Source organism: Eptesicus fuscus, chromosome 11 (assembly GCF_027574615.1).
Source record: "Eptesicus fuscus isolate TK198812 chromosome 11, DD_ASM_mEF_20220401, whole genome shotgun sequence".
NCBI lineage: Eukaryota > Metazoa > Chordata > Mammalia > Chiroptera > Vespertilionidae > Eptesicus > Eptesicus fuscus.
Window position 1 is genome coordinate 4360503 of NC_072483.1, and position 16847 is coordinate 4377349.

Below are 16847 nucleotides of genomic sequence, written 5' to 3' on the forward strand. Positions count from 1 at the left end.
ATGGAGTCCATGCTTAGGAATGTTTGACAGACATGGAGACCTTTAGCTCACTGTTTAGTACATTTCAGTCCGTTCCATCCATCACGCACTCACATTGAGACCATGCAGGTGTTTCCCGCACTGTGTCCATAGGCAGGACAGCATCTCTGAAGCTGGCCCCTCTGTGCCAGATAAGCTCCATTTCTAACAGCTCATCTGACTCATGCCAAAGACTTAATCAATGAGGAGTTCTCTCTGTTAGATGTCCCTTTCCCATCTAACTGTAACATCTCCCTTTGGAGGAGCCCCCTCCACCATGGGATGGGTTTTATTAGATTTCTGTCAGCATTTGACAAACTTCGGGTTGGGTGGAAACGTGTTGTGGATGTGTTTGAAGGAAGGTGCTGATCAGAACCTGCCTTTGCTCATTGCTTCCTCACAATTCCCATGGCACAGCCCTTGGATCAGCTCCCAGTTAAGGGTCTTGCATATAACGGCTCTCATTTTATCCTCTCCAGGAAAGTTTTATCGACTTTAATCCCTGGTAATGTTCAGCATTGACCTGGCATTCTCACTGTAAAGTATTTTTTTATCCTTTTTCTGAAAGGGGGAGCGAAGGAGGAATATTCAATGGATTGGTTCTTGTACCCTGATTTTGCAAATTAGGCTTTGTTTTTAAAAAATATAGAACAGGATTATCTTCTGTTTACTTACTACTTTTATATCATTATTCCTAGAACCTCTTGCTCTATTCCCTGCCATTACTAGTATAAAGGATATTGGTAGGGAAAGGCCTAGTTTCCTTCCTTATGCTCTCAACTATTATAAAACAAGGTCTTTTAAAATGTAGATGCTTGGTTACAATTCTCATGACAACAATAGAAATTATTCAGAGATGCCTATTCACCGCCCAGAGAGAACACAGGTGATAAGGATATGAGTGTTCAGTATCAGATACCCAAAGAATGAGGGAGGGAGTGGGAACCTTAGAACCACCCGTTCAACAGCCTCAGGTTGCAAACAGGAAACCAAGTCTCTAGAAGTGACTCCAGGAAAGCTGAACTGGGATCGCTCACATCCCCGGGAGGGCAGAGTCAGATTGGTCAGAAGGCTTTTCCCATCCACTCCACTTCTCCTCCTCTACTCACCCTAGGACCCTGCATTGAAGAACACAGAAGGGGGTGCCCTAAAAACAGAGTTTTGGGCATTTCAGGCATGAGGGCAGGGGCAACAGGGCACAATCTGAAGGGAAGCCATCTACGCACCGAGTACATACCCCAATGCCTTTTCGGGTGTTGGTCACCACACAGCCTCCCCTTTACCAGGGAGAAGAACTTGGACTGTGTTTGGAGTCCTTGACACCAGACTCTAGCCAGGGACACTTGAGTGTTACATGCGTGACCCTCATGAACTGGTGAGTCCCCTTGCCTGTTGAACAAGAGCTGGGTGTCCCTTAGACATTCACTGGGACAGAGCGCGTCTGAGACAGGGAGCTCCCAGGCCTCTTGTCAGATGTGAGGGAGCTGATCAAGTAAGAGGAGAATCTCAGCTCCTCTGGACCCCGCGTGTCCGGAGACCCCTCTTCCATGGCTGCTGATCCAGAGGACACTCAGAAAATGGCTAGGATTGAGCTAAACACTAAATTTTACACCCATACGATGCGGGGTCCCAAATGAGTGTCCCCAGAATGTGCCACCCTGGCACACGGGGTATTTCAAGCTGAAATCAAATGAAGTCCCAGGCCCTCAGGAAGAGCGTTTGTTTGGTTTGTTTCATGCTCCCCTTCCTTCTTAAAGGGACTCGGATAAGAAAGACCTGCATGAGTGGGTGTACTCACCTCAGCTTATACACTTGAGTGCATGCGGATTGAGTGTGGTGGACAGGGTGTGTCCAGGCCAGTCTCTCTGCCAGGTTTCCCTCAGTCCCACTGTTTCTGACTGGTCTAGCAAGAATGTGTTTGCCACTTTCTCAGTTACCTACGAATTGCCTACTTTCCCTTTGAAGTCCAAACCCATTTCTCACTTTCCCCAGTTTTCCAAAATGACATTTATACCATATTTGGCATCACTGGTTTTAGAATATTCATGTTTATGTGAATCCCCTCGTGCACATGCACTATAAATTTGATTTTCCCCTATTAGAATTTCAATGTTTTGTGTGTGTGTCTTATAATCCTCACCCAAGGATATGGTTTTATTGACTTTAGAGAGAGGGAGGAAAAGAGAGAGAAACATTGATTGGTTGCCTCCCACATGCACCCCTACTGGCATCCAACCCACAACCTAGGTATGTGCCCTGACAAGGAATCAGACCTACAACCTTTTGGTGTATGGGTCGACATCCAACCAACCAAGCCCCCTGGCCAGGGCTGCTGTTAGTCTGCTTTATGCCATTTGCATTATTGGATGAGCTGGGAGAACTAATGGGGTAAGAGGAAAGTCCCTGGCCCCACAGGGAGAAGGAAGGAGGGGCATTGCTACAACCTCCCACACTTCTGCCTACAGCTTATCACTGCTTGCCAACCATTCCCTCTGCACAGCCTCAAACTGGGGGTGCAGCTTTGCTCTGGCGAGTCTGTCACTAGAGGAGGTGGAACTGACCTCAGGAAGGAAAAGGGGAAGAAGGTCCCTGCCCTCTCCTGACCTCCAGAGCGGCATTTGTGATTTTGATTCTTCTGGAAGAGAGCTGGTCCCCAGGAATCTGCCCGCAGTGGGGATAGTTTCATTCTTGAATGGAAACCCACCAGAAATCAAACGAAAGCACATTGAAACAACAATGAAATGCCATGAGCAAGTCGGTAGATTTTTGAATGGTGGGACCCAGCACGCAAGAGGGAGGTGTCAGAGGTGGACGCTAAAGCCACCACCTCAGGTCATGTCTGCTGAGGGGGCTTTTGTGCAATTGCTTCCCTTTTGGAAGCCCGGTAAACCCACATGAGGTGATGGTGCAGAAGCGAGGGGTCTGCGCGGAAGTGCTCAGCCTCCTGCCGGCACAGCGGGTATTTGATAGATAGCAGGAGCTTTGCCCTTTGACTCATTAATTACCTTCTGGGGACCTAACCTCCCGAGAAGAAAACATCTAAGCCACGAGAGCCAATGATTAATGCAAGGACGTGCTCATGGCAGCCTGCTTGCGGAGTGAACCCCCGGAAACAGACTTGGTAGAAGGTTGTGTGGAGACTGCTGCGTGGTTTCAGAAATACAAGACAATCAGGAGCGTGCTTGGGACGGGGGAGGCTTTTCCCGAATCTGAGGTGTTTGGCGCTGAACCGTTCAGCAGCTCTGGAACTCAGAAGTGCACTAGTATCTAAGCCCGCTACCTGACACCTGCGTGGGAACTGAACTCAGCAGCTGGCCACGCCAGGTGCTCTCCTCGTGGAAACACCTGCCTCTTACATAAGTGGCACTGACCATCAGGCCTTGGCAGGAAGGATTTACCTGGAACTTGATGCGTCTACGACTATTTAGATGAAAATATTGCATTACACCAGGCATGTCAAACTCAAAGGCTAACACGGGCCACATAAAAACGAGGCACGTGGCCCGTGGGCTGTGAGTTTGACATGCTTGCATTACACGTACCTGAATAAGTTTGCTGCATTGACGTAGGGATTAGTTTGTGTCTAAAAATGATGACTGATAGGGATGGAAAACAGCATATGATTGGCTATGGAGTTTAAGATAAAAATTCCAAATGGTTTGCATAATGTAACACCTCTTCACAATTTATAAGGCACCCTGCTCCCTCCTCATTCATCTAGTAGAAGTGAGTCCTGCACGTGGCTCAAGTGGGCGCGTCCTTTTCCCTGTAACTTCCTGCTCAGAAGCTTACTCTAGTCATTGCAGACAGCCACGGACCAGTTCTCACCTGTGCAGACAACAATCGTCTTCCTCTTCTTTCTGGTTCCAGTGGATGCACTCTTAACATTCCACCCTCCGCTGCCCGTGTCTCCGCAAACATTCCTAATGAATTAAAAATCTGGCCAAAGGCACTCAGCTGCTTCTAAGTTTGAATGATAACATTAGCAAGCACAAAAGGGCTTTTAAACACTGCCTCGTGTCCCTGACCCTCTCTGCCCCACGTAATGTTTAGAAATGTCAAGTTTCCTGTAGTTCCCCGGAATGCCATTTTGCAATTTCTATAAAGCTTTGCACACCCATGTGCATTTTGCTGAAAAGGCTGGAGGGCACACCCCCGCCCTCCTGCCCGCTTCCTCCAGGAAGCACCACTTCTCTGGTGAAAACTTCGCTTGTGCCCTGATTTCTTCTAACAACCCCCAGGAGCTAGTGTCTATCTCTCCTGTAGCGCATTCCACATTGTATCAGTCTTTCAGGTGTATCTCTTTAACAGTGACCCTTGTGCTTGGCACATAGTTGACTTACAATGTACATGTGTTCAGTGAGTGGATGTAATTACTTTTATATCTGGTTCTCTAAAAAACAGTGATGCTTGCCATCCCCCAGCCCTCCCAGGTCCAGGATGGCCCTCTTTGCAGGCAGCACCATGAACCTTGACACAGGAATGGCAACAATCTTGCGGGTGTATATGAACAAAGCTGGCACATTCTCCCTTTAAAATCTTGTGGCTGACTGTGGACTGATCCTGGAATGAAGGTCAGCTCCAGGTGGTGGTGTATATCAGCTGTCAGGTTGCAGAATGAGAAAAAAAAAAGGCTTTTATATGTTTGATTTTTATTGTTTTCCAGGGCAATGTCACTTTTTCCTGCTCCGAACCACAAATTGTGCCCATCACATTTGTCAGCTCCAGCAGCAGTTACCTGCTGCTGCCTGGCACCCCCAACATCGATGGGCTCTCAGTGGGTTTCCAGTTTCGAACGTGGAACGAGGATGGGCTGCTTCTGTCCACAGAGCTGTCGGAGGGCTCGGGGGCCCTGCTGCTGAGCCTGGAGGCCGGGACCCTGAGGCTCCTGATTCAGAAAACGACAGGACGGGCCGCGGAAATCCTCACAGGTACCATCTGCCCTCTACCTCTCGGTCGGTTTCTGATTCAGCCAAATCAACACATGTGTTGAGGTGTTGACCAAAGCGTCAGACTCCAGCTCCAGGGCGGGGGCTGAGCGGTGCTCACAGTGGCTCTCAGTCTCCCGAAGGGCAGCAGCTGGCGCTGGGCACGTCCCTGCGCCTCCCAGTCCCTCAGCGCTTCGACCTGGGAAGCGGGAATGAGAGTTCCCTCTGTCACCACTGAGCAGATGGAGACCGTTCACACAGCACTTCCTGCTCTCCACAGACAGGGTGGCAGGGTCTATGCCATGGAATGGTCACCGTGCTCGCTCAGGAAAGCCATTGCTTTCACTTTATAGACAATGAAATGAAGGGTCCTGGAGGCTGCAGGCTAAGCAACGTCCCAGCTCACATGGCGACCAGCGAGGCACCAGTTTCATCCTGAATCTGTGACCTCATTCTGTAGCTTCCCTGTATGCCCACCACCGCCGACGTTTTCAGCCACCTAATTCTATTTCAAGTAAAAGTTAGTGAGTTTTAAAAAATATTTCTAAATATACATTTTAAGTTATTAAGGAAGTGCTGCTACAGATGGCATCTGGCTATGACAAGACTTAAAATTGTCCGCAAATAGTTGGCATCTGAGAGCGCTCACTGTCTGCAGCGACATGGTACCGATCCTAAGGATAGCAATATGGAGCCCATCTGAGAACATGCCATTTCTTCAGCAAAACGCCTTCTCCATCGGTTGCCTCACTGGCACCTCTGACTTGCCACAAGAGTTGCCGACTTAGCTGGCTGGTACATACGGAGGTCAGACCACTTGCCCGGCCTCGGGTTAGGGCTGGGGCATGCTGCCTGGTCAGCATCCCTTTATCAACCCCCCTACATACGCAGTGTGATTCAGATCCCCTCCCCCACGTACCCTGGGCCAACGTTCATCCAGGATATTACACGACATTGTATTTTTATTTAATTTAAATGACTCCCTTTCCACACTAGCCTGTGAGTTTTGTTATCCAAATAAATTAGAGAAATTCAAGTTGAATTGTAAAGGATGTTACTTAATAATCAAGATTAGGCCAGAATATGGGAGATCCTCAGACGCCAATAAGAACAAAAAGTCCCCTCCAACCCCTGGGGATCGCAGCGCTGCCTGAGTCTGGGGATCAGACAGGTTCAAAAGGCACCTCGCGCCCTGGCCGGTTTGGCTCGGTGATTAGAGCATCGCAGGTTCGATCCCTGTTAAGGGCACAAACCTTGGTTGCAGGTTTGATAGGGAGACAACCAATGGATGTGTATCTGTCATGTCGATGTTTCTCTCTCTCTCCCTCCCTGCCTTCCACTCTCTGAAAATTAATGGGAAAAATATCCTCAGGTGAGGATTTTTAAAAAAGGCACCTCTTCTCCTTACTATTCTTCAGCCCTCGGTAAACTTCTTAGCGTCTTACACATGAGTGACAGTTGCTCGTTACCTATAGCTGCATGACAACTCACAGCAAGGTTCAGTGGCTGTAAGCATCGTGCCTCAGTGTCTAAGAGTCAGGCCTCCCGGGCTCCTTGGCTGGGGGAGCCTGGCTGAAGGGCACAGTTATCTCGAGGTTCAGCTGGGGGTGCGTCTGCTTCCACGCTCACTCCTGCGCTGTGGGCAGGCTCGGAAGGTCATGTGCACACTCATCCATCCGCTTGGCCTCTGCAGAGGCTGCCTCATGCTGACAGCACTCTTACCCAGAGGGAGGGAGCCGCGGGCAGAGGGAGGGGGCACCCGGGACAGAGCCCGGTCTCCGTGGAACCCAGTCCTGGTAGTGGCCTCCCACCACTGCCGGTTTCTGTTCATTAGAACCAAGTTGTAATCCTCGTCCTTGCCTAAGCCACGAGAATACGCAGGGGTGGGTAGAAGCCAGGGCCAGTGGGGACCTTCTGAGAGTCTACCTGGAATAGAAGATAAATCAAATGCCTACATCACAAGCCTGTGATGTCTAGAATCCTGAGCACAGTGCCAGGAAGCTATTGAGCCATGTTTTTCCTTCCCACACAGACTCAAGACCTATAGCTAGAAAAGGCCTCACTCCGTAGAGTCATAAAAGCTACGTGGATGTGTGCAGTCATGGGACTTTTATGAAATTTATAAGATTCCCTGTAATGGTGATGAATTAATAACTTAGAAACATAATATTTTTTATGTGCACAGTTATAAAAGTTAAACCTCAATTATCCTTATTTGAAGTAGAAAAACATAAACTGGCACTGGGCAATTTCTATCCAATCAGCGAGATGTTTGAGTGCAGAGACTTGTCAGCCTCAGGTCAAAAATGCAGTTTTAATATAGCGCAAGCCCTGGCGGCCCCTCGCTCCGAAGCACCCAGGCGCGGCCGGTGTTATTAAGCACACGTCAGCCCAGGAAAGCGTGTTTCTGAGTGAGAGAGTGGCTGGTCCCAGCTGCCAGGCGCCCGGCACAGAAGGGGAAATAATCAGTTATTTCGGAGCTCTCTTAAGAAACGAGTACAAGGGGGTTTTAAATGTGCTGAGTTCCTCAGGTGTGTCTCAGAAGCTTGATTCTTCTCTCCATGTTGGAAAAATTGAGCTTCTTTAATTTATCTTCGAAATGGATTGAGGTTTCGTGTCTGCTGGCATTTTTCTACATAGGGGATAAAAAACAAAAATACAAACAAAGGAAAATAGCTTTCTTCTCCCTTACATGTTGGAGGAGACTTATTTCCCAGGCAATTGAGATAATATTGCCTTTATAATATAATATTGCCTTTATTAGATAATATTGCCTTTATAAGAAACTGAAAAGTAATGACCATTGCCCTAGTAGTTTTTGGGGGACCATGGGCTACCCTTGACACATGGTACATCAAAGGAAATGGAAAATCGCACCACACTCTATCAATTGGACAGGGACCAGCTTCTCCAGGTTTGTGTCAGGAGGGTCCCGGTGCCCCAATGCCTCGGTCACAATGAGCAGGTGACCGGGGAACAGGCAGGACCCGGCACCTGGCCCAGCCATGCCTGCTCCAGAGCTCTGGGCCACGGGCGTGGGCCCAGGGTTATTTGAGGCTTTCTGCATGGCGTCCAGGGAGAGGAGTGCAAGCTGAATGCATCCTCGAAATAGAAGGGAACTGAGCGTCGTTGCTCTGGGGGACGATGTTCCAAACAGTGAAGGACGACAGTGCAATGTCTCCCTTGTATTTTCCTTTATTTTCTATTTTTGTGATCTTCTTTCTTGAGAGCCTTACACATGTGCCCAGGAGGAGAAAGACTCCAAGGACACCATGTCACCAGAGGTGACGTGGGAGTATAATCGACAATGCCACAGGTCTCCTGAGGCCAGACCTTGAGCTAGCACCTGCCAGCTAATGACAAAACCCTCTCCTAACACTAGGAAGCAGGTTTCAGTTCGCCAACAAGCACAGAAGCAAACTGAGAACCAGAATTAACTTACAGTGGCCAAGAGGGGTTCCCCCCCAGGCCTTCCCTCTGGATTCCCAGGTCCATGGACTTTACCCTACATCCTGCAGCCATCCGTCTTCATGTTTTTATATTGTCAGTTGCTTAAATAATTCAAATGTACAAACATTCTGCTTTAGAGGAAAGACTTACAGACAAATGTACAATAGGCTATTTAGGAGAATAGGTTATTTACGATCAAAAGTTGAATTTTCCCAAAACAGCTCTGTTACTTGGTTGTACTCTCATTTCCAGATCCTTCCATGAAGGAGGATTGACCCAGAGGGAGAACACGTTGTCTGGCAGACTTGTGGTCTCATTTAGCTCAGGCTGCTGTATACTGCTATAATGTAAACCATACATATCTACATGTCAACACACACCTGTGCGCACACACACTCCACACCCCATACTTTCTAAAGACCTTTTTAAAAACTCGATGTTGATTCTCTGGGAAGAGCATCACCTAAGCACGAAAGGGAACTCGGTGACACAGCCACTAGGAGCAGGCTGTCTGCTTCCAAAGCCTCTGGCCTCTGTTGCACGGCCTGTCCCACTCTGGCCACCCCTGCGCCCTAACCCCACATGGAAATCTGGGGGCTGCACAGGAGCAGGGGGATACCTGCAAGGAGTCCCACCGCATGGCGAGCCTTGCCCTTTCCCCCTTCAGGACTCAGAACAGCCATTCAGGCAAACCTCCAATTAATGAACCAACATCTGGTTTTCCTACTATAAGCATTTTATTTATTTATTTTTTAATGTTTAAATATTTTTTATTGATTTCAGAGAGGAAAGGAGAAGGAATCTACTATAAGCATCTTAAATCTCAACTCTTTAGTGCTTCTCCTGAGGTACCATGTGCTGGGGGACTCTGTCTCTCAAACCCACACCTGTTCATTGAACAATAGGTACCATGTTCTATTTCATAATGAAGGGAATAACTGTCATTTTAAAGACTCTTAAGACGATGCTTAGAATGGAGTGTGGTATTATCCAAACCAACGTGAATTACTGAAACTTGGGAAATTTTATAAAGGTAAAGGAGACCTCCTGGTTTGTCTCTTTGGAGAGTCAGGGCAGAGTGTTGGTGAGGGATTATCAGAAAATGTAAGGCATTCAAATTATATTAATACAGGTACTCGAGCTGCTTTATGTGGAGAGAAAATAAGACAGAGACATAATAATGGTCTTTGAACGTGGGACACGCTCTCTCACAGATGAGAGTTTTTATGTGTTTATGTCACTGCAGGATGCAGAACAAGCATGATAAGATCAAATGGCAGAGAAACCACTCTTGGTTTTTCATTAGAGAGTATTCCATTCAGAGCTTTCCAGCCTCACTGCATGCTGCTCTCATGTCACTAGGGCTTCCATCACAGAGTGGAATTCCCAGCATTTGGGGATGAGTCTCAGCACCACATAATGGGACCCAGAGCTGGGAGAGGAAGCCTCCAGACAGGACCTCTGCTGGAGAGCGGGGCACCACTAATGATTATAGGAAAGTGAGGCCCATCACCAGACACAGAATTCCTGGGCAAAAGGAAGCACAACTAGCAAAGGTCCAGAGATCAACCAGCTGCCATGGAGAAGTTTTCAGTTGAGGCAAGTAAGTGGCTTATTGAAAAGGCCAGCTCAGCTCAGTAGGAACAAGCAATGGTGTTCATCATATTTCCTCAACCACATTATAATTTCTCAGTATTGCTCTAGTTCCTTGAATAGTAAGAATGAGAAGGCTTTCCAAAAATAACAATGAAGCAATACATTCTAATCAGTAGCTAATTTTCTATACTTAGTAGACTGCTGCATCTGACTTGTTCTTTCTCTAGCTGAAAAGGTAATGGAATTCTAATAAAATAACCTTAATCAGCAGCTATAAAGGATATCTATTTGGTGATTCTTGTGTTTAAATTAAATAAGTCATTCTACAGCTTTGGTCAACAGGATCCCACTTATCCTTTAGAATTTATAGCAACTGTTATTCTTTCACAAAGCCTTCCAACAGCAGGCCAGATGCCCTGTTATCCAGTCTTCTAGATATTTTTCTTTGTAGCATTGAACCTAAGTATGAGTATATTTGTATGCATTATAGTTTGCTAGGACTGTCATACAAAATATTGCAGATTAGGTGTCTTAGAAATTTATTGTCTCCCAGTTCTTGAGCATAGGATTTCAAGATCAAGATGTCATTAGAGTTGATTTCTCCTCAGGGCTCTCTCTTGGCTTGTAGGCGGCCGTCTTCTCCTTGTGCCTTCACATGGTCTTCCCTCTGTGCCCATTTGTTTCCTAATATCCTCTTCTTGCAAGGACACTGAGCATATTGGATATGAGTCCGCTCATATGAACTCATTTTACCTTAATTACCTCTTAAAGATCCTGTTTCCAAATACAGGCACATTCTTTGGCATTGGGGGTTAGGATGTCAGCATGTGCATTTGGGGAGGGGCACAATTCAGCCCATAACAATGGGTATTAATCATATGTTTATAGTTGGTTGCCCAAGGCTCCTCTCACCACCAGGTTTCACAGGTCCATGGAGGCAGGAGCTCTGTCTGCCTTGCTAACCACTGTTTGCCCAAGGCCTAGTGCAGTGTTCGGCAAACCACAGCTCGCGAGCCACATGTGGCTCTTTGGCCCCTTGAGTGTTCAAATGCCACTTCTTCAAAATAGACTCGCCCAGGCCAAAAACCGACTTCTGCGCATGGGCCAGGAAGTTTCAATCACACTGTATGTGCATGCCCACACGTGGTATTTTGTGGAAGAGCCACGCTCAAGGGGCCAAAGAGCCGCATGTGGCTCCCGAGCCGCGGTTTGCTGACCATTGGCCTAGTGGAACACCTTACAGGTCTTCAACAACTATTTATCACATGTGTGAGCCACTGTCTGAAGGAATTCACTAACAGAACTGACCTCCAAAACATTTCTAAAAGATAAAATTTGTAACAGTGAAAAGGGAATTAATAGTGATTTTTAACAAACATTCATGTTACAACAATTACATGCTGCAGAATGTGTCAAACCCAGGAATGAGCTACAGTCAGGGGGAACATTAATTCGGTAAAGGCCAGCAGAACTCCCAGAGCTCGGAGAGCTGCACCGTGAAGGATAGAAGTACACACCCTGATTAATACTAGTGGCCAGATGGTTTTAGTCTGAAGCCCTGCAGTCAATAGTGCTGATCCCCAAATATTGCCCTTTTTCATATAAGCCATTTGTATCTAGTCATCATCTGCACATCAAGTAAACAATGATAACTTTGTGAACTTCATCCTCTGCTTCAATTCGGTGATCAGCAATGTATCCGTGCTTTAGCTAAGACAGTGTTGGTGAGAAAACCCCATTAGCGAGGGTGAAACAATAGGCAGCCATGAGGCTATGGCTGTCACCACAAGCTGTCCAGACATCAAGCAAAGCCTGGGAAGGTTTACCAAGGTAGTGCTGTCTTTGGCATCTTTAGCTTTTTCAGGTCTGAGTAATGACCCCGATACAAACATTTTTTAAAACTTATTCTTTGTTCTTCAGCACTTACTGAAAAGAACAACAGAAGAATCTAGATTTTTATTAGTACGGCAGAATAATCGAATAGTCAAATCTGCTATCACCTCCTGTGATCTTCCACAGTTTCTACTTGCATGATTTTCTCACATAATTCACTTTGCCTCCATTTAATTCAGGAGGTCGTTGCCAGGTCAAGTTGTGCTGGTGCTGTACTCAGACCTGAGGATGGAGGCGTGCCTTCCAGGAGCTCGGGTGTGTGGGTGGGAGCTCAGGGGAGAGGCTCCGGGAAGGGTGAGAAAGAGAAGGATTCCTAGGGGTGAGAAAGACACAGCTTGGTTTTCAAAACTGAACAGAATTTGGCCAAACAGAGAACAGACAGAAGCTCTCCAAATGGAGAGAAATGGGAGGAGATCTAGAAGGGTTAGATCCCACCGATGGCTGAGAACACCTGGGCCAGAGGCAAGGGCGGTCAGACAAAGGATGCAGCCGCATTATGGTCAAGGACACGGCGTTTGGGCTATGTCCCGAAGGTGACGGGGAACTATCCGTCTCTGAGTTGAGCTACATTTTTGTCACGTAGACCTTTGAGCTGAACATTCACGTCGCCTTCGCCACCAGCACAGGCATTCTCCTTTCCTGTCTGACTCTAGCGGAAGGCAGCCCGGCTGTTTGGCCCTCCTGTGCTGACCCAGGGTTTTGAGGGTTCAGGTTACCGTGACAGGTGAGCCGCCTGGCTTTTCCAGCTAGGGAAGGTTTACCTGTGAGTTATGGCCCATGCTCGAGGGGGCTCTGCCGAGGACACTGGGCAGCAGAACTCAGCTGGTGTGATGCTCAGGCAATCACTGAGCATGTGGAGAGGCACAGTGTGCCTGTGAATGCTGGGGTCAAACACCAAACCCTGGCTCGTACTCTGACCCCCAGGAATCTGCAATCGCCTTGGGAGATAAGACTTATAGAGATGAACTATTAATGAACAATATAAGGCAGCACATAATATGAACTGAGTATACTAGCAGATCAAACAGCAGCTGCTACAAGAATTTTGAAGGAGGAATCACTAGATGCTGGTTTGGTCTGTCTTTCAGCACTTTTTGTGTGCCCTTTGCTATGCAAGGTGACAGCGACAGAAAGTAAAAAGTGTGTGTGTGTGTGTATTTGTGCTTCCTGGTTCTATACTTTGGGAAAGGAAGCACTAGGACAAAAGCTAGGCACTGGAGGACAGGGAGAGGAATTGGATAGTGGAGAGCTGGGAGGGTCCCATAGGCTGTGCGTGGAAGCAGCAATCGATTAAGTGCATTCAAATGGAGAATATTGAACACACAAGCATCACTAGAGTAGTGAATTTATGCAGGAATATTGAAAATAGGATTGAGAGTACAGGTGGAAACTTAATTTCAGAAGGCATGGATTGTCAAGATAAGCAGTGTGAGTTTCCTTCTCTGGGCTCCATGACTGACTAGAGGGACTTTGTGCTGTGAAATTGACAATAGCTGCTTGTTAGTTCAATCTAACAAGGTGCCCTGAAGCAGAAAGAGGTCAGAGACTGGAAAGAAGGAGCCCATCACAAAAACCACAGCTGCACTGCTAAGGGATAGAATAAAAGTCGGAGATGGAATTTAAGAAATGTGTGACTTCAATCTAATGTATGTAAGAAAGGGTTAATAGAATTTTATAATTATAGACAAATGGTTTCCAAGAAACACGGGACCCATGATCTAGATTATAGCATAATGGTACCAATAACTGTGAAATGTTCTTAAATAATATAATTGACATTTGAAAACTACCTTATTCAGTTATTTATATAACCCCACTTAGTTCTCTCAAAAATTGAAACTATCTTTGAACTATGAAATAAAGGTAGTTATGACAGGATATGGAAAAAAAACACAGCTGCATTGTGTTTTCTGTGGAAGATAAAGACTAGACACGTTCATGTCAAGCCAGGCAATTCTGTTGCTCTGTTACAGATGAGAAAGCAGGTATAGAGAGATTAAGAAATTTGTCTAAATTGCTAGCAATTATAAGTGGCAGGGCCTTGAGCCAGAGGTAATGGGTGAATAAATGCATCAAAGAAAGTTGTCTCAATTTATTCCTGGGGTTGAAAGTAGAGTCCTCAGGGGCTCTGCCTTGGCCTGGGCTGCAGCCTTGCATGTCCACATGTCCTGTAAGGACTGATGCTTAGAGGTCTTTGGACAGCCACTCCCGTCCCACGTTCTGCCTTCAAACCATAAAGAGAGACACTGACCTGTTAGGGATTTGGTTGAAAGAGCGACAGAGCGGGGGAGGGAGCGTAGTACAAGTGCCAAGGACCTGCCACCTTAAGTTTATTCTTTTAATCCACTAGTTCTAAACCAAGGGAAGTTCTCCATTTCCACCCATCCCAACCTCCCATTGATACCAGGGCCAGTGAGCAGGAATTCTTCCCAGGATTGTGTCTAAGAGAATCAAGGAATGAAGCAGCGGACCAGAAGAGTTCAATAAAGTTAGCAGTTTATTACAGGCAAACACAGGCTCCCCCCTCGGGAAGGGGACCCAAATGGATTGCCATTAAAGCATTCTGCTCTTCCCCTTATATCTGCTAAAGGCCTGTTCTTTGTCTGTGTGTGTCGCTCCCTGATTGGTTCCTGGCCTTTTGCAACATTTTATTTTGCACTTACAAGAAAAACATCCTTGTCTCAAAACATCCTGTGTTCTGACATCTTGTTTTACTGCAAAACATTTTGTGATTTCAACTCCAACTGTCACATCCATGCTTCCTCCTTCTTCCACCCCTCACCCTGTCTGCCTAATCCTGCTTCTAACTCCTCTCACCATTACCCCATCCCCACTTAGGGGACGGGACTTTTAGTAATGCCTGGTAGCATTTTGGGTGCTGGGGATGAACCCTGAAAACATTATGCTAAGCAAAAGAAGCCAGTCACCAACTGAAACCATTCATGGCTTCATTTAAATGAAATGTCCAGAGAATAGGCAAATCCATGGGGACAGAAAGTAGACTGACTAGCGCTGGAGGTGGGGTTAGATAGCTACATATTACAACATTTCTTTTGGGGGTTATAAAATGTTTTAAAATTAATCATTATGATGGTTGCCTAACTCAATGACTATATTAAAAATCATTGCATTGCACATTTAAAATAATGGTATGTGAATTTTATCTCAAAAAATGTTTTCAGGGTTCATCTATGTTGCAGCATGTGTGAGTACATTTTTATGGCTGAACTAGAGGCCCAGTGCATTATTTAATCATGCACTTGTAGGGTCCCCTACACGCTTTCGCCTTCGATCGTGGGGGAGCTGGGTGCCTGTCTGCTGGTGCACCAGGCCTTTCAGAAGCCTCTGGCTCAGCGGAGGCTTCTGAAAGGCCTGGTGCCGGAGCAGACAAGCACCCAGCTCCCACACTTTTGATGGTCCGAGGCAGGACGTGAGCTCGCTGCCCCAGAGGCCCCTTCTGTTCCGCAGCACAGCCATGGCGCAGACGCTGAGCTGGAGCCGCCACTGGCGACACGAGCTCAGCGTCCTGCTGGCCCAATTGGCTACCCCGGCCACCCCGAAACCCGCCCCTGCGCCTCCCGCTGGCCCAATCATGGGCGTAGCGGAGTGATGGTAATTTACATATTACCATTTTATTAGGTAGGATGATATTCCATTGTATGGAGGTACCACATTTGTTTATCCATTCACCAGTTGATGGACATTTGAGTTATTTCCACTTTGGAGGTGTTATGAACAATGCCTCTACAAGCATTTGTGTGCAAAGGAAGAAAGAATGAATGAATTCAACAGCAGAAAATGGAACCTTGCAGAGGTAATTGCACCTGGAGGGGATTCCCGAGCAGGGCAAAGCTGGCTTTGGAAGTGTGGAGAGAGGATGAAGATCGATCTGGGCACCTGATACCTCCCTCTGAATTTTGGCTGCACCCCTAAGTAGCCATAGGACCTTGGGTAGCTTCTGACTTTCTGTTTTAGCTTCTCTAACATGAGGAAATTAAAACTTGGTCTCCAGGACTCTTGTGAAAATTGGGAATTATATACTTAAAGGGCCTGACACACTGTAGATATTCAGTACAGGTAGTGTGTACTATTAGCTATTTTTTTTACAACTGGGTCTTCTGCAAGTTCAGTTGCAACCATGAAAACTGTCTTTTTTTTAGTCTTGGTTCTGTTCCTGAGTGAGCACAGAGCAGCTTACTTGTCCTGTCTGTGAGGACTTTTCTACAAATGCCCTGGGCAAACTCGGGATCTGGGAGCTTCTGCTTTACGCAATAAGAGCAGGAAGTGGAAAGGAATGAAACATTTCTTTCCTATCCTTATCTCAGTTTAAATAGTTTGTTAGCTTTAAAAATTAATTATGAATGTTGTACATTTTCTTTTCAGAAACTGAAAATTCCAGTAGTCTGTATAAGAAAAAACAATAATAATCTGTGATTCTATCATTCAATGTCATTCCAGTAGTTCTCTTTGCAGCAATTTTTAACAAAACCAGAACCACACTACCTATGCCACTGGTTGGCAAACTGTAGCTTGCGAGCCACATGCGGCTCTTTGGCCCCTTGAGTGTGGCTCTTCCACAAAATACCACGGCCTGGGCGAGTCTATTTTGAAGAAGTGGCGTTAGAAGAAGTTTAAGTTTAAAAAATTTGGCTCTCAAAAGAAATTTCAGTCGTTGTACAGTTGATATTTGGCTCTGTTGACTAATGAGTTTGCCGACCACTGACTTATGCTATTTAGCCCGCAGTTTCACATATCAGCATATCACTAGCATTCTTGGACATTATGATTTTAATTACTGCACTATATGCCATAGCATTAAATATACCACATTTCATTTAACTAATCTATTATTATTGGAAATATTGGTAGTTGTGAAATTTTGCTATTATAAATAATGATTTTATGAAGTCTCTGCACCATAAATCTTGGCTGTCGCTCTGTTACTGTTTTAGGGTGAATTCT

The 16847-nt window shown here is 46.3% G+C and overlaps 1 protein-coding gene across 2 annotated transcripts in view; it reads left to right on the forward strand.

Moving 5' to 3' along the window:
• CNTNAP5 (contactin associated protein family member 5) overlaps window positions 1-16847 on the forward strand; it is an 864792-nt gene that overhangs the window by 443451 nt on the left and 404494 nt on the right. For both annotated transcript variants that reach the window (XM_028133206.2, XM_054723360.1), the window contains exon 8: window positions 4685-4949. In XM_028133206.2, coding sequence (XP_027989007.2) covers window positions 4685-4949 — 265 coding nt within the window. The remainder of the gene's footprint in view (window positions 1-4684; window positions 4950-16847) is intronic.